We start from the raw sequence: 24,236 nt of genomic DNA, 5'->3' as shown, positions 1-24,236 counted from the left end.
ATTTTAAGTGTTCCAACGAGAAATCATCAAAAAAAAAAATCGGAAAGTGCTTCATTCGAGCAGCTTTTCATTGAACCGTCCAGTGAAAACTGTTCGGATGAAGCACTTTTCGATCTTTTTGTTTTTGCTAATTTCTGTTGGGACCCTTAAAATCACAATATGAACACATTGAACGATTCGAATCATCGTAATTTAATTGAAAAAGGAAGAATCCGCATTTTAACAAAATTAGAGATTTCTCACTGGATTCGTGGTGACTATAGCATTCCTCTTTTATTTATTTTTGTCAATATTACATCCACAAAATACTTATTTTAATGGGCTCTGGCCTTTGCTGAAGTTGAGGCTTTGGTGGTTGAGGTCCAAAAAACCAACCCAATCCAGCTTCAACCTTTGACAATCAAGTTTTAATAAGCCCATTAACAGAATCGATGATGTGTCTCGAAATCTCTGGCCCATTACGTCGAAATGGAACCCCCACAATGGAGTACGATTTTCACAAACTGATCTTCGCATGGTTCCTGGAGTTCTTTGTAGGCCGATTTCCAGAAATTGGAGAATCAATCAACCATCAGTGAATATACTACCAAGTGGGAAGAAGGTGTGTGGAGGTGAAAGTACAAAAGCAATGGCAATAGATCGAGGCTAGACCGTCGTAAACGACACACGTAAAACAACTATGGACTGGGCTATTAACATGTCTGAGAGTTTTTGAACAATAAAAAAAAAAAAAACAAAGCTCACCATTTGTTAACAAGTCGAGAGTTTGTTTGGAGATCATGGGAGCTATGATTGGTGTTTTTAGAATCCATTATGTCGAAATGCTTTATAAAAAAAAATAAAATTGATTGAGAGAATGCAGAATTCAAAATTACTCCCGTGAGAATTTTTAGAATTATAATCATACTTTGGGGCATAGCACACTAGATTCATTGCATATAATAAGTCGTAGAAATTATATTGTTTCATCCCAATAATGCAAAAGCAGGAAAATGAGTAATTAGTGTTAATAATGCTCTTATTATGAGGACGTTGTAGCTCAATCGTACATACTTGGTCAATGTCGCTGACCTTAATATGGTTTGAACAAATAAAGAAACTAGGGCTCCGTTTGTTTGGGCTTAGGCGTAAAATATTTTACTTATTTTTCTGTGCTTGGTTGTGTAAAAAATGATGAAAACATTTTACATGTAAAATATTTTTCATTAATTGAATAAAAATGACTTACACTTAAATCTTCTGTAAGTTATTTCTGAAATGAACATGTTGCCTTTTACTGCGCGCAATTCTCACTACTCAGTTTACTCGATCGTCCCTGACCCACATTCTATTCCAATATTCTCAGATCTCTTCGCCGTTTAAGCCCCCCTCTCTCTACACTTTTTTTTTTTTTTTGATTTCTAAAAATATTTTTCAATTATCGGAAAATAAAAATTTAAAATTTATTTTCTAAAAAAATATTTTATATAAAAAACATTTTACATCGAAGCAAACGGAGCCTACACGTCAATTGTTTTAGGTAAATATATCTAGCAGACTAGGGACCGTAATCAATATCTTAGGGTTTTTTGGAGGTCAGATGTAGCGTTTTCCTTGTGCATGCACTTTGAAAATTTGCAATAAATGGAAGATTCATTGGAATCAGTTCAAATTAGAAGAAGGGGTCTTTCAAAATTGGGGGCAAGACATGTTCTATGCGTCAATTCTTCGATGTATAGTTAATGGACTGCACCGTACAACGAGTAAGATTGATGATTGGGTAAACCAAGGTTCTGAATATTGTACCAGCTTAATTATCAATTTTTCTTATTGGAACAATACATACTGGTACCAGTGAGATATCGAGTGCTGATTTGAATTTATCACTATTAATTTTATTTTTTCACATAAAAGAATTTATAGTATAATTTACATATTTATTATAAAAAAAGAACAGTCTGGTATTTGTTCGATATTGACTTGTATCTCCGGTACCGTCTAGTATTGACTAGCACCGGCCGGTATTTGAGCCAGAATGAAAGTGTAGGGCATCAAATTTGGACAATACCAGTACGCACCGGTACCGGCCGGTACAATACGAGATTCATAACCTTGGGGTAAACGATCGGGACCTACGAGAAATACAGAGGTTCTTATTACAAATGCTTGATCTATACGCATTGTTCTTTAAAAAAAAAAACGAACCTCTTGTTTTTAATGGAGTGACTATCCACTATTTTACTTTCTTTTTTTTTTTTTTTACGGTATGTTTGGCAGTTACGGCTTTAGAAATTTTTAACAAGGTGTTCAAGAATTATCTTAACTCTACTGGCTATATTAATTAACCAGTAGTATATACACAAAAATTCATGTAGTAGTAGGATACTAGGAATAGTGCGATTAGAAAAAAAATATGCATAAGGTTTTACAATTGTTTTTTGACGAAATTTTACATTTTGAACAAAAAAAATGTTAACCCAGTGCATAAATCTACTAATATTCAAAACGGGAATATTGTAGCGAATGAGTTGGTACGGATCTTTTTGAACATATTCACTTCTTTTTCGGGCTGCCTTTCAGAGAAAATCTATAAAAAGATACTGATACTAATAGATCATTTTTTTTTCTCTCTAATTTTTAATTTGTCATTTGCTAGGAATATGTATATCTTTTTTGAACTAAAAATATTACGTCTTCAATTATGAAGTACCCTGAACTGATGGGGGTTCATAATACAGAAAAGCTACGTGCACAGCATCTAACGATATCGAACGAAGCTCATTTTTTACAGAGACCTTAAACGACATATTTTGAACAAAATGAGTGGCTCCGATCATCTTTGTGAGACCCGAGGCAGAAGAAAAAGGGGTCTGTGCACAGCTTGCGTGCACGTAGCACAACTCTTCATAATATGTGGTTGAGTGTTCAAATAAAGCCTAAAATCAAATTAACACTAATGAAATTCAGAAATCAAATAAAATTAGGGTGTTTACTTGACCACACCCTTCTCAAAGGGTGGAGCTGCCTATGTGCTCGGCATGAAAATTCAAGTTTTGTGTTTTTACTTGAAGAAAAACAAAATATTACTGTAGAAGAGTATGATAACCCAACTACATCAATAACGGGAAAAAAAGAGAGCCTAACGCTAGGTTTAGTTGTAAACGTACGTGAAGTGAAATTGGATTCTGTGCAAGTCTCAATCCCAATTGTACAAAATAAAAAATTCCGGACTGATTAAAATAATAAATGGTAGTTTGCATATATAATAATAATAATAATAAAAACAAGTCAAATTATGGTGGTTTGTATATATACATACCTTTTTTTTTTTTTTATTGAGATAAGTTAGTTAGTTGAGAAGGAAATAAAATAATACAGGGCCATATAAGAAGTCCCTCTAGCGTAGAAGGACTTATTATTATATACTCCTCATATGTTCTAATCTAAATTTTCAAACTCGAATCAAAAATTGAACTTATTATTATGAGTACTTTTCTGGGGTATTTGATTTTGGGATTTTGGGTAGGTGTTGTGAAGTGAGGTGCACAACACCGTGCTGCACACGTCCGAGCTGTCGGATTATGCATCCGACGGCTTGGATCTCATCTCGGCAGCCAACGATCGAGAGTCATTCATTGCCGAGATGAGATCCGAGCCGTTGGATGCACGATCCGACGGCTCAGTGGTGCACAGCATGCTACTATGCACACCAACCATCCCCCAATTCAACCTCTTTGCAATAATACGTTACCCTTAATTGAACTTGGTCAATTTTGACTAATCCTTCACATAGGATAGTCAAGTAAACGGACTGAAGCAATTCCAGTTAGACCATTCATTACAATTGTTCGCATAGTCAAGTAAACTGAAGCAATTCCAGTTAGACCATTCATTACAATTGTTCGCAATTGATATCATACACACGTTATAACAATGCCACATTTCCGACTTTGTAATTACGACAATGCCCCATTTCCTGACATTGTACTATATCCACTCCAAAATAACCCAAACACATACATATCTCATCTTTTATAAATTACTCAAATAAACCATCAACAACATATTCCTCTCATACTATATCAGCCAAAACTAATCTGGCTGGCAAATGGCTCGGAAAGTCCTACAAGCAATACCAAGACTCCACGGGGTTGTTGTTTATATAATTCCATGAGCATTACCATGTGATATCCAATACTAATCTTAACATTAATATTAAGCTGTGCGAAAGCTGGTCTGAATACCTGATTATAAAAAATTTACATAGGAGTATTTCTTTATTTGATCCTAATCGTGAACCCCACACATCTAGTAGTTTCTAAAAATAAAATCAAGCTCGCTCTTTAATTCTCTCGTGGCATTCTCTTAATAAAGTACAGTATATTGTTCTCTTTTTCCCCCCCTGCACTTTGCTAAATACCAAAAGTTAGAAAGAAAAAAAACTATCAAAATCTCTTTCATGCTCAACTATTTTCTCATTAAACTTTTACATTTGTTGTTAAATCATAAATAATGAGGAGTGAATAATAATAATAGAGTTTGGAGGGATTTTGTACTCCAAATTTACTTTTGGTCTTCGAAGAGCATCCGCATTGTAATAAGCAAATGGATGTGAATAAACAAATTTAACAACAATGCTCAAAAAACACCCCACATTGTAATAATCAAAGTTACAAGTCTTTTAGTAAATAACCAAATTCCACCAAATACATAACCAAACTTAACAACTTTTACCAATAACCAAAACTCAATAACCAAACTTAACAATTAAACTCAAAACTCAATAACTCAAAAACACCCTATATTGGAATCGTCTCATTGAGACGAATAATTTGGTGTGGTCGAGTGCGTGATTAAAATTCGTTTGCGATTAGACAAATGTGCATTGTGTATTGTGGGGGTTTTTTTGGTTATGGATACAAAAATAACTAATGTGGAGGTAGGGGTTGTTAAGTTTCATTAAGGACTAAATGGATAATCAAATGCTGACGTGACACATTTTGATTAGTAGCATTGCGGATGCTCTAATAGAGGACCAAATTCTAAAAATGACGATGAGTTCTTCAAAAATTTTCCTAAAAAGTATAAAAAGTGAAAAAAACATGAAATAAATTACAAAATCTCCCATCAGTGTGTCACATTTATCCTCTATTTTGAAAGAATAGAGATGGATTGGAGTTGCGCTAACGCGGCTAGGACGCTTGTAAAATTTATGAACTAGTTAACAGCGTGGGGCCCATTGATAACGTACCCAATAAATTGTCCCATAGCTGACTATTATAACGACGACTCCTCTCCCGCCAACTCTTCTCTCTCTCTCTCTCTCTCTCTCTACCAAAAAGAGGAAAGAGACGAGCAAGTCCGTCAAGACCACAGCAGTCTCCATTGAAGTTTCTCAAAATCGAAGCCGACTTTGCTTGACGACTCCATTAAAAAACCTGTTTCTAACGGACTATTTGTTTCCGTATTCTGTTTGATTCCCGAGAGACGTCGGAAAATTGGAGCTGAGAGATTGTGCCTCGGAGTATAGACTATAGACTCTTTGCTTCTATTGAATTTTGCAGTTACGATTGTTCTTAGCGAAGGTGAGGGTTTTCCCCACGTACTTCTAATTTACCGGAGCAGCATCGGTCATCAGGCATGGCGCAAAACTTTGACTGTCCACTTGTTTTCCTTTGTTTCTCCGTCTTCTCTGCAACCAAACCAAAAAATTAAATTTGGCTTTTTTTACACTGTTGCATTTCTTAATCTACCTTGATTAGCTTGGATTAATATATCACTCTTGATTGTTGAATTACTAGCTCCTCTTTCCTGCGAAATAAAGTTCATTTCGAAACTGTTGAATCAAGACATGCGTGTTTTTAGTTCATTATTCTCTTTCTCTCTCTCGGATTTTAGAAGTGAAAATGTTTTTAAATACTATGAATTGCATGCTCATTTGGCATGATAATTTGTGTTTTTGTTATCGGAATGGCTTAATATGATTATTTGTATTTATATTAACAACTAATATTAGAGGGTGACATAAAAGGGTAGTACTGTCTTGTGTTTTACTCTTAATTGTACTTGAAGAGCGGTTGTTTTGTTACATTAATATCCCTATTAAATAGCCCCTACTTGGTTTTGTCTTATTGATTAACTGATGCATTGTTGGAAGTGGCACAAACAAGACTTGAAACTCGTCACACATGTATTTGATTTGTTGTTTATAATTAAATTAATGATACGTATCTATGCATTTCCTCATCCATATGCAAATTAAATTCTGGGCCGATACATGTTTTGATATTGCTAAAAGGTGAAAAGTGTCAACGGACTCATGTAGGTGATCGTAATTTATTGAGTTTTAAGGGTCGGTCTGGTTTGTTTATTTATTTGTTTTTGCTGCACCTCTTCATTTGGTGATGGTAAGGGTGGTCTTTTGCAGGGTTTGATCATAGGATGCTTGAAAGCTGCAAGTAAAGTCCACCTAAATCTACTGGTGAAATATTCGTATCGGACAACCTACAACAATTAAATTACCTGGAGATATGGATTTCCAACGAGACAAATTTGTGAGGTTAGTTCTTTGAGCCCTCCATTCCTACATCTTCATGTTCTACTGGTGTTGTTTCTAACACTGAGTCCATATGGTATTTTTACCTTCTTTACGTGGAACAATAAAACTGCTATATCATATCTTTTTGATTGATATTTTGGTTGGAGAGTAAACCTGTCAACAAGTCTCTTATGTGAAGGTGCTAATGTCGTGACAGCCTCCTAATGCACAGAAGGCATCACACTAGTGCTCTCATTTTGACTTGGGGGTCTAGGTGTACAAGAAAATGGGCATTTATTTTTCCTAACGCAACCGATATCCAAAGTAACCAATCGTCCAATTGGTAGCTTCCTATCACAGATCTCCAGTTATGCATCTGCTCACCCGAGTAATGCAGTACCGATGGCTAGTATCATCCCGTCCAGCCATACTTTTGTACGGACTGCTTTGTAGACTTGTTCTTCCCATCTTCTTGCTCATTCTGTTTTGTTCTGTTCTTTTGGTATTAATCTTTTTTGTTTTGTCTCCTTCGGTATATATTTCTATCTTTTAATTGGATTTGAATATATCTGTTGAAGGGTGAAGAGCTTAATACCTTTGTACTGAGACTTGGTTTTTTATACCTCTTGTGCTGACTGTTTTCAACAGGTTTGAGGATTGGAAATCAGACCAATCTTCAAGTTCTGAGCTGCAATATTCTACTGAGGATGGAATTTGGACAAGGAGTAGATCAATGATAGGCTCAGTAGTGGGACGTACGCGAAGTGGATTTGAGAGGGTCTCCAAAGGAATTAAAAGCTTTAAAACATTTTCAGGCACCTATCGACGAGATGATCAGCCAACAAAAGAATTGGGTAGTAGGGTAAAGATTCTCGACCCACAGGGGAAGTTTCTTCAGAGATGGAATAAAATATTTGTACTCACTTGTGTGATTGCTGTGGCCGTGGATCCATTATTCTTTTACATCCCAGTGATTGATGATGAAAAGAAATGCCTCAGTTTGGACAACAAATTGGACATCATTGCTTGCGTTCTTCGCACATTCGTTGATATCTTCTACATACTTCACATTATCTTTCAATTCCGGACAGGGTTTATTGCCCCTTCTTCACGAGTATTTGGGAGGGGCGAGCTAATTGATGATCCTCATGCTATAGCGAAAAAATACCTGTCCTCCCACTTCGTTATCGACGTTTTATCAATCCTACCCCTGCCACAGGTATGTGCTTTTTTCAAGTGAACTGGGCTATAACTAGCATACAGTGCTTTTGCATTATTACAAATAATCAATCCCCAAGGAAGCATCTACTTTCATACTCTGACGCTATGTTTTAGTCATTAGTGGTTGTAAAATTGCTTTTTCCGGATTTTAGTTTTGCCATTCATGTTGAGCACTAATTAATTTTATTGAGATGGATGAAATCAAGATTGAAGTCATTTTTTAGGTCTTAACTATTCAATTCTCATTAGTCAATTATATTAAGAAAACGCTGATGTTAATGGCATCTTCTGATTTTCCGTTTAACCTCTTCAGGTGGTGATCTTAGTCATTATCCCCCAAACCAAGGGCCCGGTTGCACTGGTTACAAAGGAATTCTTGAAGGCTGTTATTTTCTGCCAATATGTGCCTAGGCTTCTTCGAATCTGCCCTCTATACAAAGAAGTGACTAGAACAGCTGGCATATTTGCTGAAACAGCTTGGGCTGCAGCTGCCTTTAATCTCTTAATATACATGCTAGCCAGTCATGTAAGTTTCATTTGATCATTTACTTTTACAAAAAGTCTTCAAGAAATCTGACACTCACGAAAACCATTTTTCTGTTATGATTGTAACTTTGATAGTTGTCTGGGTTTGCTCTCTTTTAAGTGTATTACTTTGTGTTGGTGTTGCATTTAATGATTTTAGTGGTAAGTACGTATGGGTAGAATTTAATTGATCACTGCTTCAGGATCAATGGGGCATTGTAACTCTTGACATGCAAAGGGTTTAGTGGGAGATGATGACGTTTCAGATCAACATGATCGCTGAACGAGTTTAACTATCGAATCTTCCTTTTTCTCAGCTTATTATATATGTTGGTTGTTGTCAGGAAATTTGGTCAATCCAAATAACTGCTTCTGTTCTCAAGTATTGTGATGAGTTGTTTTATTTACGTGGGCTTTGACAGAATAAATCTATGTACCATAGCTGATATCTTATTTACTAGAAAGTTTCTTAATGACGTTTTCATTGCATCAGACAGGAAGTTCTATAATGTCTATACTTCTAACAGTGAAATGAATCATATTTACCAGGTAGTTGGAGCCTTCTGGTACTTGTTCGCAATAGAACGACAAGATAGGTGCTGGCATGATGCATGTACAAAAGACGATTGCGACAGTTTATTATACTGCAGAGAAGGAGCTGAACCAGTCGATGAATCTCTGATAAGCTCTTGCGCTTTTCTTGAGCCCAGTGAAATAAAAAACCGAACAACAGATTTCGACTTCGGAATATTTCTCGATGCTCTTAAGTCTCGTATAGTGGAGAAAGGAGACTTTCCAAAGAAGTTTTTTTACTGCTTTTGGTGGGGACTGCGAAGTCTAAGGTTGGCGCATGTTTGATCCTTCTGTCCTTGAGTTACTCTAGTTCAGTCATTTGATGCTTTGTAGTAACCGGTTTCATTGGATCAAAAGGAAAACTGCATAACTGACTGTAGATACCTGCATCTTTCCTTCTTCAGTACTTTCTGGTACTTTCTTGATGATGTTCAGCATTTAGAAAACTTCTCCTACATAAACTTTAATACTGTGAAATTTGGGGCTTAGTGATTTCCATGTTTACTCTTCCTTCAGTTCTCTTGGCCAGAACCTCAAGACGAGCACTTTTGTTGGGGAGATTGTCTTTGCTGTTGCCATTTCAATCCTAGGATTGGTTCTGTTTTCATTGCTCATTGGCAATATGCAGGTAAATGCTTCATCCCCATTCCAACACTCTTCGTACATTTATGCATTCCTTTCCCTTTCACATCCTCACAAAAGTACATTATTGTATTCTTCCGTGTTGCAATTGGTGCTGAAGTGCTAAACACTTGTTTCACGGACCGTACAGAAATATCTGCAATCTATAACAAAAAGAGTAGAAGAGATGAGAGTCAAAAGGCGGGATGCGGAGCAGTGGATGTCCCACCGTATGCTCCCTGAGAACCTAAGGGAGCGGATTAGGCGCTATGAACAGTACAAATGGCAAGAAACCAGAGGTGTCGAGGAAGAGTCTTTGATTAGTAACCTTCCTAAAGACATCAGGAGGGACCTAAAGCGCCATCTTTGCTGGTCTTTGCTCAAAAGGGTATGCGTGATTCTCTAAATTCTATCTGTTTAAGCACTATTCTTAACAGTGAGTGAATTGGGAAGGACTTTTGTGATACTCTGAACTCATTTGTTATGGACTTATGCTTTTAGGTGCCAATGTTCGAGAAAATGGACGAACAATTATTGGATGCAATGTGCGATCGTCTTAAGCCAGTTCTTTACACACAGACTAGCTTCATAGTTCGTGAAGGGGATCCAGTTGATGAGATGCTCTTTGTCATGAGAGGCAGTATTTTGACGGTGACCACCAATGGTGGAAGAACTGGCTTTTTCAACTCTGTCGTTCTCACGGCGGGTGACTTTTGTGGAGAAGAGCTTTATACATGGGCTTTGGACCCCAAATCTTCCTCCCCCAAATTTTCCTCAAGTCTTCCCACCTCAACCCGAACTGCTGAAGCCATAACAGATGTTGAAGCTTTTGCCCTTGTGGCTGATGACCTGAAGTTTGTAGCTTCACAGTTCCGGCGTCTTCACAGCAAGCAGCTCCAGCACACTTTCAGGTATTAGATTCAGTTTGTCTTACTCTTGGGGTTTATGTTCGGGGTCAAGGAGCAAAATTTCTTTTTCATGTCCATCGAAACGGCCAAAACATTTATCTTTCCTGGGAGATGGTTACTAAATGTTAATACAAACCAAAAAAGGGGGAGATTAGCTTAAAATTTCAACTACAAGCATCCAATTGAAACACTATCCTTCATAGTATGATCTCGATTCCGTAACATTACTATTGTGCTTGACACAATTTCAGGTTCTACTCACAACAGTGGAGGACATGGGGAGCCTGTTTTATACAAGCAGCATGGCGGCGGCATTGTAGGAGGAAGGCTGAGAAGTTGTTGCGTGAGGAAGAAGATAGGTTGCAGGATGCTCTGGCAAAGGAGGTTGGAACTTCACCAAGTCTTGGTGCTACCATTTATGCATCCAAGTTTGCCGCCAATGCACTACGGGCCCTACGTCGCAGTCGTGCACCCAGTCCCAAATTGCCACGTAGGGTCCCGGCTTTACTGCTCCAAAAACCATCAGAGCCCGATTTTACTGCCGAGGAACATTGAAATTCTCAAAAACATTTCACTTACAGCACTCGGCAACAGGTCTTGCTCTTACAAGTACTTCTATTTTTGCTTCCCTGTCCATTATTTACAGACTTCCAAATAGAAACCTCAGAACAGGTGGGTGTAAATATCATGTTTTTATACATATCACAGAACATAATATATTACAGGCTTTTGTTTAGCATGGTCATCAAAAGAGTTCCTTGTACGCCCAGTCCTTCCTGGATCAATAATATATTCTAACACTTCTCTTCGGAGAAATTTTGCACACATCTGTGATTCAGCATGTTTGACGAGGCCCAAAATTTAAAGACATCTCATTCAGGTGAATGCACAAAAAGTTAGCAGAACGGGGATAGCGACATCATATCGTTGGCCTTTGGGACATTTACTCTTAAAACTGTGAGATATATTCGTATTTTTTTGGCTTAGACGTTACTTTTCTTTGCATGATTTGGTGACTTTTGGGGTGAGTTGTATATGACTGTACAGCTATAGTATAATTCTGAGTTTTAGGAGTATCTTTTTGATACATTCTGTGTCCAACGTTGCATTAATCTTTTACAACAAAAAGATCATCATTCATCCAAACTTATCATTGTCTGGGAAAGAAGTACAACTGTATAATACATATCAGCAGAAAATAGAACTAGACAAAATATACATCAGTGAGTAAGGCAAACTAATCGCCAGCAGGTATTCAGATCTGCCCCGCGAATTAACATTCCATAGAGCATCTTGCAAAGACTTTCCTTATATTTCACAACCAAGATAGCCAAAACATAAAGTCGGAATGCCGAAATAGTGTAAAACCTTTGGGAATACAATTTGACAAGCACATCCCAAGGCAGCATGAACGTCTCTGCATCATCAGATTGCTTCCTTTACACGTTTGTATAAACTGTCGATGACATTCTGCAATAAAACAGTCTTTGTTCAGCATCAATTGATTCAGGGGTAGTTTCCCAAAAGTACTAATCAAGTTTCCTAAAAGTGCGAAAATGTTATGATATTAAAGGTGATAAAAGGGCTAAAAGTGCTTTTTTAGAGAAATGAGTGGGCTTTTTGCCCTAAAAGTAGCCTGGGCTACTTTTGGGAAACTCCCCTCAATTCCAAGCGTACACCTTCCACCAATTCCAAGCGTACACCTTCCACCCCATACACAAATAGGACAAGGGGGGAGAGAAGTATGTATCTACTATCAAGTATCAACATGTGCTGCTAGGCAAAATCTCAAATTTCAGGCATGCTCTCCATCTTGAACACAAGTTAGAAGATGGAGACAGCAAGATACAATAGATATAAGCTGCTGACTAAAAATACTAATGACCCATCTTTTCCAAAATGCACGGCAAAGAATAGGATTTAAAAACATCATACCACATTTCAAATCTTTTCTATATTTAGCAAAGTGGGACTTTTGTTTCCCTGTATAGTAAATATGCCCTAAAGGTGAGTGTAGCTATGGAAATTGAACAATTCGGCTTAAATGAATAGTCCATAACCAAGTGAGAATACCATCTGTTGCTCCATACAGCATTCTATGGTTTTAATAAGAGGAGGTAGAGTGAAAGAACCATCGTTTCCACTACGATATAAGTAGCCAACTCCGGCCTCCCTCCCCGCAGAATAAGGGTCCTCTCAAAACAAATAATTAAAGAAAAAGTCTTCCAAGGGACGGAGAGGAGGATTTCAAGAAGGAGGTACGAGTGTCTTATCCTGGAAAGAAATTTTGCTGGATTTGATCTGATCCAAAAGCTTAATCTAAACTGCAAGCAGTTTGTCATAAAAGCAGGAGCCATTTTGGACATCAAAAATCTAATGATAAAGAAGGGCGCACCCTTTGAAGTCCGAAAAGTTGAGTTTGTAGCAAAAAGGTAATCGTCAGGAGCGCAATAGATAAAACAAAAGAGAGGGCACTCTCTAAGTCATATACTTATATGTTATTACACTATAAGACAAAAAAAAAGTGAAATTATGCACCTTATAGATCTTTTGAGAACAGCATTTTTTAGGCAAATGACTAACAGCTGCAATCAAAGCTTGTCTTGGAAAGATTGCAGTGATCACTGTTATTCCCTGATTAGGAATAAGCAAATGCATATATCTTTCGTTGTGATATATCCACTTAAGAAAATCCTCGCAAAAGGGAAAACATCATCTGCAGTAGTTCCATTAACTATTGGACACAAAGATAACTTACAGAACACATAAAATTAGTTATCGAGTGACCAAACATCGTTACACATGGTACTTCCCCACTTGTCTCAGAGTCTTTGGCCAATCTAAGTGTGCAGATCACAGGAGCTTACCTGATAGTATTTGAGAAACTTGTCCCTCTTCTTCTTGAAAGTTGGGGTGAGAAGATCTCGGTCCATGTCAAATGGTATTGGGTCAAGGTGGACATCTTTTATCAACTCAAAACCTTTTAGCTGCAAAGAGAGCAAGATAAGTTAGGGACACAAAAATTTCATATAGCTATTTGGTTTCATTCACGCAACCTTTTAATCTCAACTTTCAATACAGAGTATACTTGTCTTGTGTACAACCACAGAACAGCATGTTAAGAGAGAGAAAGGAACCTTCTTTTCTTTTCCAGTCTTAGTAAGTTCTTCAAGAATGAATGCTTTTGCCTTGGGATTCTCACAAAGGGTACTAAAATTGGCAGTCAATCCATTCTCTTCAGCCCAATGTACCAAAAATTTCTCATTGGGGTTCACAACAGCTACAAGGAAGGACTCGTAACTGTTCCCATATATCCATATCTGTAAAATGTTGGCAGAATAATTCCTCGGAAAAATTAAAACAGTCCGCAAAGTTTAGCAGAGACAAAGAAACAGAAAATGCCACATTTCCAAAACTACCATGTCAGATGCTGCTCCTAGAAGATAATGGGACCTGGAATGCTCTACACTTGTCTCTTATGAAAGTAGAGTGACATGACGGATGGAACCAAGCAGGCAATCAGATAATAGGGAAAGCACGTGATATCATGATGACATTAGGCTTAGTAACAAGATCTGCCTTTTTCTCTCTTCCTTACATTAATTCCAAATGACAAGAGAGAAAAAACCATTGTACAAACATGGACAATTCAATCTGACGAGCCTGGAGGAACTCGGGGCACAGAACCAACCATTGCTGTGGTGCCTTTAAGTGGCAGCCCTGAGAGGACTCCCATTGTAACACTTTGGCAGTCCATATCATACTATCATGGACTTGCAGAGATTTTATGGATGGAAACCAAAAGGTAGAAGTATTGTTTTCCCTACCATTTTCCTTTCCCTCCATGAAGCCCTGAAATTCTATGATATACCTTATCTGATTGAAATAACGTTTGTGCTGTTAAGGTTCGATCCAATGGTTTGATCAAATAAGCTGTATCATCAGCAATTGAAACAATCAATAGTTTTCCTAGGAGAGATACTTCCAAATGCACAGGTTGTAGGACATGTAAAGGTTGAAACAGGGGCATGGAGGCCAAACTTCATATAGGAAGATACATCGACTGCTAATGTTTTATCACATGAAGTGCTCCATAAGAGTTGCGCAATGGTTAAGACTTTTCCAAATAAGAGTTAGAAGGCAACTATAGGCCAGCAATACTTCATGGTGGAGAATCTAGACCAGCCAAGACAATGCATTTTTTGGGACATGTGTATATCCAAACTGAGGAAAGTTGCAGTGACTTGTCCTTTTTGTTCAATCGTTTCTAGCCAAGAAAAAAGAAAATAATGCATGAACAAAATCTTTAAGTAGTTAAATAGCATCACTTACAACAAAGGTGAACTCGTTTATGATGATCATAGTACGGAGTAATGAAGAGATGAGTGGAAAAAAAGAAGTAAGGATATTTATTGACCCCAAGAATCATATTGAAGGGTTATAGAGTTTATATGCATACCGAGTCAATACCAGAAACACGAGAATAGATATTTTCCAGATTCTCAACTGATACATATTCGCCTTGTGAAAGCTTGAAAATGTTTTTCTTGCGGTCGATAATTTTCATGCTTCCATCTGGTTGCCATTCACCAATATCACCTGCAGAATTTTATTTGTTATGAGCAACATTATAATAGAACCAATCTGAAAATAGGGGGAAAACTTGTACACAAACATGAACTTTGATGAAGACAACCTGTGTGGAACCATCCATCAACCAACACCTCTCTAGTGAGGTCCTCGCGTTTGTAGTATCCTGAGAACAGAACATTTCCTCGTATACATATTTCACCGCAAGGGGTGCTTGATAGGGCATCATATCCCATTTCAGGAACAGATTCTAGGCACACATCCACATTTGGCAATGGAGGACCGACTGTACCAATCATTGCCAGTTCATCTGGCTTTGAAACAAAGGACCCCGCACAAGTTTCTGTTAAACCTATAGAACATTTAACAAGATGAGCCATCTTTGCAATTGATACATAGATGCCAAATTCAGTGCATATTTTTGTCAAATTCGAAAAAATTGAAGGTGGTACAACCACGAGAGAGGGGTATCTCTTTTCTAACAAATTCACGTATCGTGGGGAAAAGTAGGGTACATTTTGGTCTACCAACTATTGGTTCATGGTGGTTGAATAGGCCCCCTGATCCTCTGCAACCCTGCTGAGGGAGGACTATCATTTGAATGTAGACTATGTAGTTGATTAAGGCAGTTCTTCGCATAAAAATCCACAAGCAGAGCTTGCTTATCATGCATCATGCTCGAGGATCTGTAACATGCTATGAGATCTACATTTATACACATAGTAGATGAATAAGAAATTATAAGACAGAGAATGTCATGGCTAGCTGAGCTGCCCAAGTTCATGGTTGTCAATGCAAAGCCATTCTTGACAAAGTTATTGTAATTTGCCAAATCATTTGCTGAATGACAAAGGTTGAATCACATTATGATCGAAAGGTGTACATACCATATCCTTGTAAAACGTGAGCACATGAAACCACTCGTAGAAAGGTTTCTACATAGGTAGCAAGTGGTGCCGCTCCAGATAGAATGACACGTACATTTCCTCCTAGACCTTCTTTTACCTGGATCCATAATTAGCCAAATTGAAGAGTAAATTTGAGCTGAGGCCAAAATCCAATGGGAAACTATAGGAGTTTGAAATGCAGTATTAAAATACTAGCACTACCTTACTGAAAACAATTTTATCAAAAATTGGAGCTGCCTCCGCATGTTTGTAGCCTTTATTCATGTTACGCAGTTTACTGCAGATTTCACATCTAGGATCAATAAGGAGATATGAAAAGGCAATGGCAAGCTTTATACAATAACAGGAATGCACCAGTGTGTTTTATAAGCATCAAACACACATCAAGATTCCAAAAGCACGGCCAGGACTATTGCAGATTTATCCATTTACCTAACTGGATGCCAAAAGGAATTTGTCAAGGCAAATGACTCACAATGCTTAGTTAACAAGGCTAATGTAAAGTTATACTCCTCCTTTAGAGGTAATAGGTCTCACAAAACCTAGCAAAGTGGATTCATATTCCAAGGAGTACATAAACGATATCTTAGAAAGCAAAAAACATAACAATTTTCTCCTAATCTTTTAGCTTCTCTACGAAACACTGCTAAAGGACAGGAGGACGAGGAAATTGAGCAAGGGTGGAATAGCTGAATCGAGTAGTAGATTCTCGGGGTGTGTTGTTAAAAAATGCTCAGGATCAAAAGGAGTTGTTACAGTATATCTAATAGAACAAGCTCGTCGCATCTCTTGTTCGATGTAACTTTCAATAGGTTACATGAAGCAAATGGCACTTACTATGAGTATGCAAGGTTAAACAATGCATTTTTGACAAAACCCGCTGAAGAAGTCTTCTCAACCAAACCTGAAAACACAAGTAGTTATGAATTTATGCATCAAATACTAAACAAAATTGCAGCCTAGTCTCAAGTAGATATATTTGTTTCTGGATAGGACAACAGAAAGTTTCTCAACAGTGAACTTGAAGAATTGCTATGGTAATGATAAATGAATATAGCAATGCCATTTTGGCTTCTGCAATAGTCACATAAAGAACTACTAGGCCATCTAGTGCTTGGGTTAGAGTAAGACCCACTGTAAGGTGGTCTTCAACCCCTAACACAGAAACCATACTTAATCTGCATGTAGAGGACAATAACATGTTTTCAAACTGAATCAACATTCAGGTTAATCATGTTTGTAACTTTTACCTGAATATATCCTGTCTAAGACACGCGGAACAGCACAAAAAACAGTTGGTTTTAGTTCTCTGAGGTCTTCAATCAGTAGTTTAATATCCTGGACACACAATTGGTGAAAGATGTTACAGTGAACAATTCAAAAACAACACTATTTTGTCGTCCGTATCTTACCCCACGCCAAAATCCTATTGAGGCTCCAGTGGAAATGAACACTTCCTCTATGACTCGATCAAATATATGTGCTAGAGGAAGATATGAAAAAAACACGTCCTTCTCACTAAACTACACAAAGAAAAAGAAAAAAGAAGCAAGTTACAGAAAAAAAGGATTGAAGACAATCACCGTATCATGTCACTAACTACAGAATATGTCAGGTTCAACTCAGCTTTGAAACTATCTTACCTGGTCATTCATGCTCTCGAGTGACTGATTTTGTGCCGATATGATCGAAAGAATGCTCTCATGGGATATCATCACTCCCTTTGGGTCACCAGTTGTGCCACTCGTATACATAATTGTACAAATATCTGTTTTCTTCTTAGTTGGGAGATCAAAGTGTTCATTCTTTCCCTACAAGAGCATGTGAATTATTAACTAGAATTATAAGACGTCTGCGGCAGTAGTTTCACCAAAGGTATACAATCTTCTATATAGCATTGATAGTGCTGATACAAGGGAAAAAAAGAAAAGAAACAGGACACGTTTTACTATAAGGCAGTTATGAGGCCAAAAAACGGTATGCATGACATGTCCAGTATCTCCAAATCTTTGAGAATGAGGGAATCTAGAGCCCATCCAGTTCATCACCAGAGGTGGTTACCCTGGATTGCCATTCAGAACTTGAGTTTCAAAATCAATGACTCAAAGCTAATATTAATCACATCTTAAGCTGATTGATAAATGACAGGGGTAAACAGTACATACGTGACACCAAGAAAGTTATACAAGGATTAAGATAGCGTTCATCCAGCCAACCTCAAGTATAGGGGATTTAAGGCTTTATCAAGTTGTCAATCCTCAAGTGCAAGGGATGTTGGTATAGGATCAAGTAACCTTTTGGGTAGATAATTGAGCAAATTAAACCATCAAGAAGCACGCATAGAGCACACAAACAAGCAGAAGGGCGAGCATATGCATAGAGGTAGCTATAACTCAGTGGGAAAAATAGAACTATAAGATCCAAGGTTGTCAAATCGTGAATCGAAATGGTCCTTTTCCGAATCGTGAATCCAATCGAATCGTGAATCACTCCTATTCGGTCATGATTTCTATAATGCATGGAAACATGTTTGTTGTTTTAGGGTAACGAAAATGTATACTATAAATTAAAGTTTTAGACCTAAATCAATAAAAAGCTTTCTTCTAAATGATGATTTGACAATAATGTGGATTACATAGGTAAGTTACTTATATTGCAACTTCCAAGAGATGAAGGTTCGTGAATCCTACTTATGGTCCTTTTTGTGAAAAGAGTTAAAAGTACAAAACAAACCTTTAGAAGGTCTATAAGGTGGTTGTATTCCATTTTTCATTTTTATTCGTTATCACTCTTGTAATAAATCTCCCTTTCTTATTACCTATAATACTACATGAGGAGAAACATAGACTAAACATGACAGATAACGATACTAAAGACCTTAAAAAAATAGCTTGAACCATTTTCCAACAACCAAAAAGCAAAAAAAGAGTCGAAAATGAATTCATGAAATTTTAAGTGAATCGAACAATTCACCGATTCGATACACCGATTCACTGATTTGGATCACTGATTCACTTACGATTCACAGCTATTTTCGATTCAGGCAGCCTATTCGTATCGATTACTCACTGAATCGTATTGAATCGTACGATTCTAACAACCATGATAAGATCTACAGCTAAAATCTGCCCCAAATAACCTCTCTACAGTCAAGTATTGGTCAAACAGTATACAATGTCCTGCTAATGATGACAAAGTAAATAGAAAAATAATAGTCTATACTGCAATGAAAAAAGGTGTGGAACTGTGATATGAGAAAAATTCTACTTGAACAATTTGAAAAAGCATATTGGAAAAGGTCAGCTTACCAGTTGTAAAAACTGATCCCAAGAATATAATGCCAGACCAAAATTCTCAGCTGCCTTCTTTTGTTCTGCAGTAACCTTGCCAAAGCTCACAAGAGCTTCATAACAGAATGAAGACATGAGTAAGTTCAGTATTCCTTCTATTAAGAGAAGCAGACAAGTGCAACTTACTTTTCAAATACTTCATGGTATTAGGAAAGGTTTTCAGGACCTGGAAGTAAAAGCAAAAGAAATAAACAATTATATAGGAAGTTTATAGAAACAAGTTTGAAGTATGAAATTGATGTCAATATTGACGAAAGAACAAGAAGAAAAGAAACACAAACTCCCAAAACTCTCTGGACCTATCATTTTGAGTAATATGGAGATGATTGCTTACCTCAGGAATTTTAGTTTCTTCCACGAAGGTTATTGAAATCTCTGCATGACAAATGATATATTCCACCGCACCAGCACCTTCAAATATAGAAAAATGTTTGTCAAACTTCCACAAGACCTATGCTTTAATAATTTTGGATGAGATTGTGGTTAAGGATGTGAATGGGGCAGGACACTTGTGATATTTGACAGAAATTTCACCAAAGCTATGTCAACAATAACGACTTAAGTTGTTGATAGTCAAGGGGAATCCATTACTAGAATGTAATAGAGTTGCACTGACATAGATACACATACACCAAAATACATGAAGACACAATCATACGGTCCAACAGATGTAACTATGGTTCGGCTGGACAGAAATGATTTCATTAAGGTGTTCTTCCTCTAGAGTTTGGCTTCGTCTCTCTCTCTTGTTATTTTACATTTACTTTGATCGCAACATCATTTTCCTATATTTACGTAGCATTAACCTTACATAAATGTCATAACCAGTCACATTAGAGAAACATATTAGCCCTACCATCGCTTGCTCAGCCCCCAACATGTCATGATGATGTGAACAAGACTTCAATCTCTTCCATGGAGAATAGGAATAATCAAACAAGTTCCTTTCCATACTGAGGTAATAGAGTGATATCTTCCACAGAGTATGGGAATAATCAAACAAGGTGTCTTTCCATACGAAGGTAACATCACTGAACCCAACCAATGCCATTTCTGATCTTTATCGATGGGTCAATCACAGTATCTGAAGAGATGCTATGTTTTTGCATTTTACAATAAGAGTTACTACATAAGTTCTATGTAGCATAACAGAACCCCTTTGGCAAGTTTTGTTCCATGTTGGACAAGTAACAACCATTAATGAGAACAATGAGTCACTGACACCATGTCCTTGTTCATGATTTACTAATCCCAACTACAACAGTTTTGTTCCATGTTGGACAAGTAACAACCATTAATGATATTGATAACAATGAGTCACTGACACCATGTCCGTGTTTGTGATGTACTAATCCCAACTACAAGCCATCCAATGTGAACAAACATAATCCTTCTAAAATGACCTGTTAATCGCCTTACACAAGGAGTCAACACACACACACACACAAAGGCACATGAGCACATACACAAACACGCCAGGGAAACTGCGTACCTAAAGTGTCGTATAAGGGAACACAGTAAAGTCCGTGGGCATTGCAGGCCTGTAAGATTGGAATGTATTACATCAAAATGTCAGCTAAATATCAAAAGTTACTCAGAAACAGATACAAAATTTCCCTTCACTTCCAGAGGTAGCACGAAATATTTATATGCATATAGAGGCAAAGGACTGCTTAAAGGGGAGATACGAGGAAAGAAAATGTAACAGGTCACAGAACTGTATTTTGAGCAAAAAGTAATCGTTTACTTGGTGTTGGTGCATTGGTATTTACCTGCATACTTACAACCCATTTCACGCAGTTGGCACCATAGATTCCACATCTCGCACCCTTCATAAGGAATTATACTAGAGTTAGCATGTACTCATACATCCAACTTTGAAGCAAACTATCAACGTCACAGTCCATTGCAAACCAGTGAAGATATTTATGCAAAGCTCATATTCCAAATCCATTAGAGTTAGACAATTTACTAGTGACCTCCACTAAATTATACAGAGCACGATCCGAACTTATTCCATCAAGAACTATTGGAAGCACAGAACTCAAACTTTCCGATGGGTACCCCCAATGTTGCCGAAGAGAACTAGGATCAGAAGCAGAGAAGCCAAAGGCTTACCACTCTGCAGAGAAAACTATAGTGAAGTTGAGCTAATTCAAAGTTTAAAGGTGCCGCCTTGGCACATACATTCTCAGTTTTAGACTTAATTAGAATACTCACGACAACCTCTAATTGATAGTGACAGTGAACTTCACTATTGAATTGGTACAGACCTAATTACTTACTTGCTTAACACCACAACTGCGGATGGAAGCTCCAACCTTCGACACTATATCATATACATCCTCATAAGTTAACCACACATATCCACCAGCCTGTAGAGAATAAGAATGCCATCACTTATACAACCAAAAAGATAGAGGAAGTAAAGAAACAATCTTAAAGGGCAATAGTCAATGCACCTTCCCGTTAACAATCTCGCGCTCTCCGAGCATGTTGTTTCTTGGATATTTCTCAACAGAAACACTGCAACAAGGTCACAAGTACATTAGCCTCACCACAAACTTTTGCTGATCAGTCCAGTTTGATTCAATTCTTAACCATCAACTTCGCCATAGGTTTTTAGGTTGTTAATCAAAGAAACACAAAATTTACGAAAGGAGCATCAACAGCAGAATTTGCGTGTATATGTATTCTACCCCGAATCCGACGAACGTAAATTTGCGTTCTCTTTCTCCTTCCTTTCACGGAAAACCAAACATAGTCCTTCAATTTCCGGCGGAAAACCATGATTATTTTTGCGGAAGAACAATGGTAGGCGAATGGAGGCCGGTTGGTAGAAGTAGGTAGATGAAGGAGTAGGAGGGTCCCCGCCGCCGCCGGAGAATCGGTTGGGCTGGTCCTTTTGTATCATGCTTGCTAGGTGGCCCAGCCACGGCCTTTATCACCACATGGTGGGTGGGATGGGGCTAACACGCTTGCGTTGGGTCCAGAATTGGGGCACGTGCGATGCGACGTGTGCAATTCGATTTATTGTTAGATGAAAATATATATATATATATATACTCAAAAAAGCAATACATTTATGTGAGCGGAATTAAAGATTGAGTTATATAAACGTCAAATTTTTCGTAAAAGCAACTTAATTAAATTCATATTTAACCATCACTCAAATTCGTATTCGGAATGTGTTATTCTTTTCTTTTACCCAAATCGAAGGAGACAATTTCGTTTACAAATAAAGCCTATCATGTACTTTGAAACCAAAAAAATAAAATAAAAATATCATTCTACTCATAAATTATGTAAAGCATCTCAAAGGTTTAGCAAAATTAGTTCTTGTAAATGGACCTCGGGCTTGGGGGGGAAGGTTGTGACTTGTGAGAGTAATTAGTAAGTGGATTTTAGTTTCATTTCAAGGAGTATTATGAACATCCTCTATGGAGAGCAACCATACAAAAAAGGAGGTAAATTTGGTGATAGGTCCACTATAGAGATTTCATAATCTTGAAATGAAACCGCTGCGGTTACTATCATTTTTTACTTGATTAATTGGTTTATGGAGGAGATATGTTGCCCTCTTTAGTCTTGCAGTTATTCACGTGTGAACGGTATTTCAATTGTAATTAGAGTTATTTCATTAGACATTTTTAGGTATATTACAAAGTTTGACGCAATGACAAAATAGAGAGACACGAATAGATATATATATATATATATATATATTGGAATAAATGACAATGGTGATACGTTCAATTAAATTTACATAAAAAGAAAGAATATAAGTACATCTTTTAACTATTAAAGTCAGCCTTAATGATCCAGCGGTGACCGTGCATGGCTCAACAGTTAGAAGTTTTTAATGAACAATTAAGGGTTTTCAAAAACGATGGTGGAGTTTATGAAAATGCATGATATTTTGCTATTGGGCCAATCTTCACATTTTATAGGGATCCAAATTAAACAACAAATATTGCCACCTGTACGTAATAATTTAGTGCATCATGCATGATATTGATATGAATGAATTTCTGATCTTCTAATTTCCATCTCCCCAACCCATGTTTTCACTGTTAACAAAAGCCATTTATGAAACCGAGTCAACTAATTAACTTAATTTACAAGGGAATTAACCTCACCGGAAAACATCCCAGCAACTCTCGATTCCGGCAGCTGGCGGCCGGAAACCATCTTTCGCTAGTACATCACGGTAAACCGGTCCAACCGACGGCCTCCCGCCGGTCGCCTCCTTTGCCTTCTCGACCTCAACCACGAACTTCTTCTCTTGTGCCATTAATATTGCTCTGATTAATTAACCAGCAAAACTACGTACTCTGGTCTAGCTACTTAATTTGTTTTCAATAATACTGATATATATAGGGATAGGGAGAGAGAAAGTTATAAGCAAAAACGTCTATCAGTTACTTGTGCTATCTTTTTCTTCTCTAGAGTAAAGTGGGGCTTCGGTGGCCAAATTGGAAAAAGGTTGATCAGAAGGGCAACCACAATTAAGGTCCATATATGACTAGACTTAGAGCGGTTTTGGTGGCCTAATATTGCTACCGACGGATACAATAAATTTTCTTGGTAAGATGGATGCAACCAATGTTGTTAATTTGCCGCATTACAAGCAGTTGGTTGAAGAATTTAAAGGTTTTTCTTTCCCAACAAATCCGATTGCTACATGCATCCTGTACTTCTGGTCAATGAATGGTCCATGAAATTAATTACGTACACAATGAGTGTGCTAACTAGTGTACGTGTTTAATTGCGTGTGTTAAGATTTAGCAAATAAAAATGTATTTTTTTGTGACATAATGCTTGTGTTAGTTTGTGTGCTAGAGTGTGTTAAATCTTATAGTGTGCTAGCATGTGTGCCAAGTTTGACAACTATGCTAGCAAACTATAAGTGGGTCTCGCCTCTATAATTTAAACTCCAACCATAAAATATAAATATCCACTACTCCTAATACACACTTGTACGCGAGACTCATCTTTACCCTAACAAACATTTTAACACACA

The 24,236-nt window shown here is 37.3% G+C and overlaps 3 protein-coding genes and 1 long non-coding RNA gene across 6 annotated transcripts in view; 1 reads left to right on the top strand and 3 right to left on the bottom strand.

The window, feature by feature from the left end:
- The window catches only part of LOC131334571 (uncharacterized), a 33,059-nt gene extending 27,622 nt beyond the window's left edge, over nt 1-5,437 (bottom strand). Inside the window, exon 1 of the long non-coding RNA XR_009202216.1 lies at nt 5,315-5,437. This is a non-coding gene — a long non-coding RNA (uncharacterized LOC131334571). The remainder of the gene's footprint in view (nt 1-5,314) is intronic.
- The window catches only part of LOC131334568 (probable trehalose-phosphate phosphatase C), a 79,737-nt gene that overhangs the window by 7,973 nt on the left and 47,528 nt on the right, over nt 1-24,236 (bottom strand). The window lies entirely within an intron of this gene.
- LOC131334563 (cyclic nucleotide-gated ion channel 1-like) lies at nt 5,288-11,190 on the top strand. 2 transcript variants are annotated; one of them, XM_058369649.1, is made up of 9 exons: nt 5,288-5,564; nt 6,407-6,538; nt 7,166-7,736; nt 8,052-8,264; nt 8,813-9,105; nt 9,353-9,464; nt 9,609-9,845; nt 9,959-10,368; nt 10,617-11,190. In XM_058369649.1, the coding sequence occupies exons 2-9, from the start codon at nt 6,510-6,512 to the stop codon at nt 10,918-10,920; spliced, it is 2,169 nt and encodes a 722-aa protein (XP_058225632.1). In that variant the 5' UTR covers nt 5,288-5,564; nt 6,407-6,509; the 3' UTR covers nt 10,921-11,190. The 2 variants fall into 2 exon arrangements, with proteins under 2 accessions (XP_058225632.1, XP_058225633.1); XM_058369650.1 differs by having other exon boundaries at nt 5,343-5,617.
- On the bottom strand, nt 11,480-23,700 carry LOC131334564 (long chain acyl-CoA synthetase 4-like). 2 transcript variants are annotated; one of them, XM_058369653.1, is made up of 19 exons: nt 23,353-23,700; nt 21,676-21,739; nt 21,499-21,588; nt 20,986-21,042; nt 20,706-20,754; nt 19,548-19,624; nt 19,340-19,379; nt 19,172-19,266; nt 17,507-17,674; nt 17,276-17,386; nt 17,114-17,201; nt 16,701-16,767; nt 16,065-16,140; nt 15,843-15,960; nt 15,062-15,307; nt 14,825-14,964; nt 13,503-13,685; nt 13,233-13,352; nt 11,480-11,835 (listed from the first exon to the last, which is right to left on the bottom strand). In XM_058369653.1, exons 1-19 carry the CDS (start codon nt 23,505-23,507, stop codon nt 11,791-11,793), a joined length of 1,989 nt encoding a protein of 662 aa, XP_058225636.1. In that variant the 5' UTR covers nt 23,508-23,700; the 3' UTR covers nt 11,480-11,790. The 2 variants fall into 2 exon arrangements, with proteins under 2 accessions (XP_058225636.1, XP_058225634.1); XM_058369651.1 differs by lacking the exon at nt 23,353-23,700 and adding an exon at nt 21,913-22,168.

Source organism: Rhododendron vialii, chromosome 7a, assembly GCF_030253575.1.
Source record: "Rhododendron vialii isolate Sample 1 chromosome 7a, ASM3025357v1".
NCBI classification, from domain to species: domain Eukaryota; kingdom Viridiplantae; phylum Streptophyta; class Magnoliopsida; order Ericales; family Ericaceae; genus Rhododendron; species Rhododendron vialii.
This window is presented reverse-complemented; position numbering and strand designations above follow the sequence as displayed.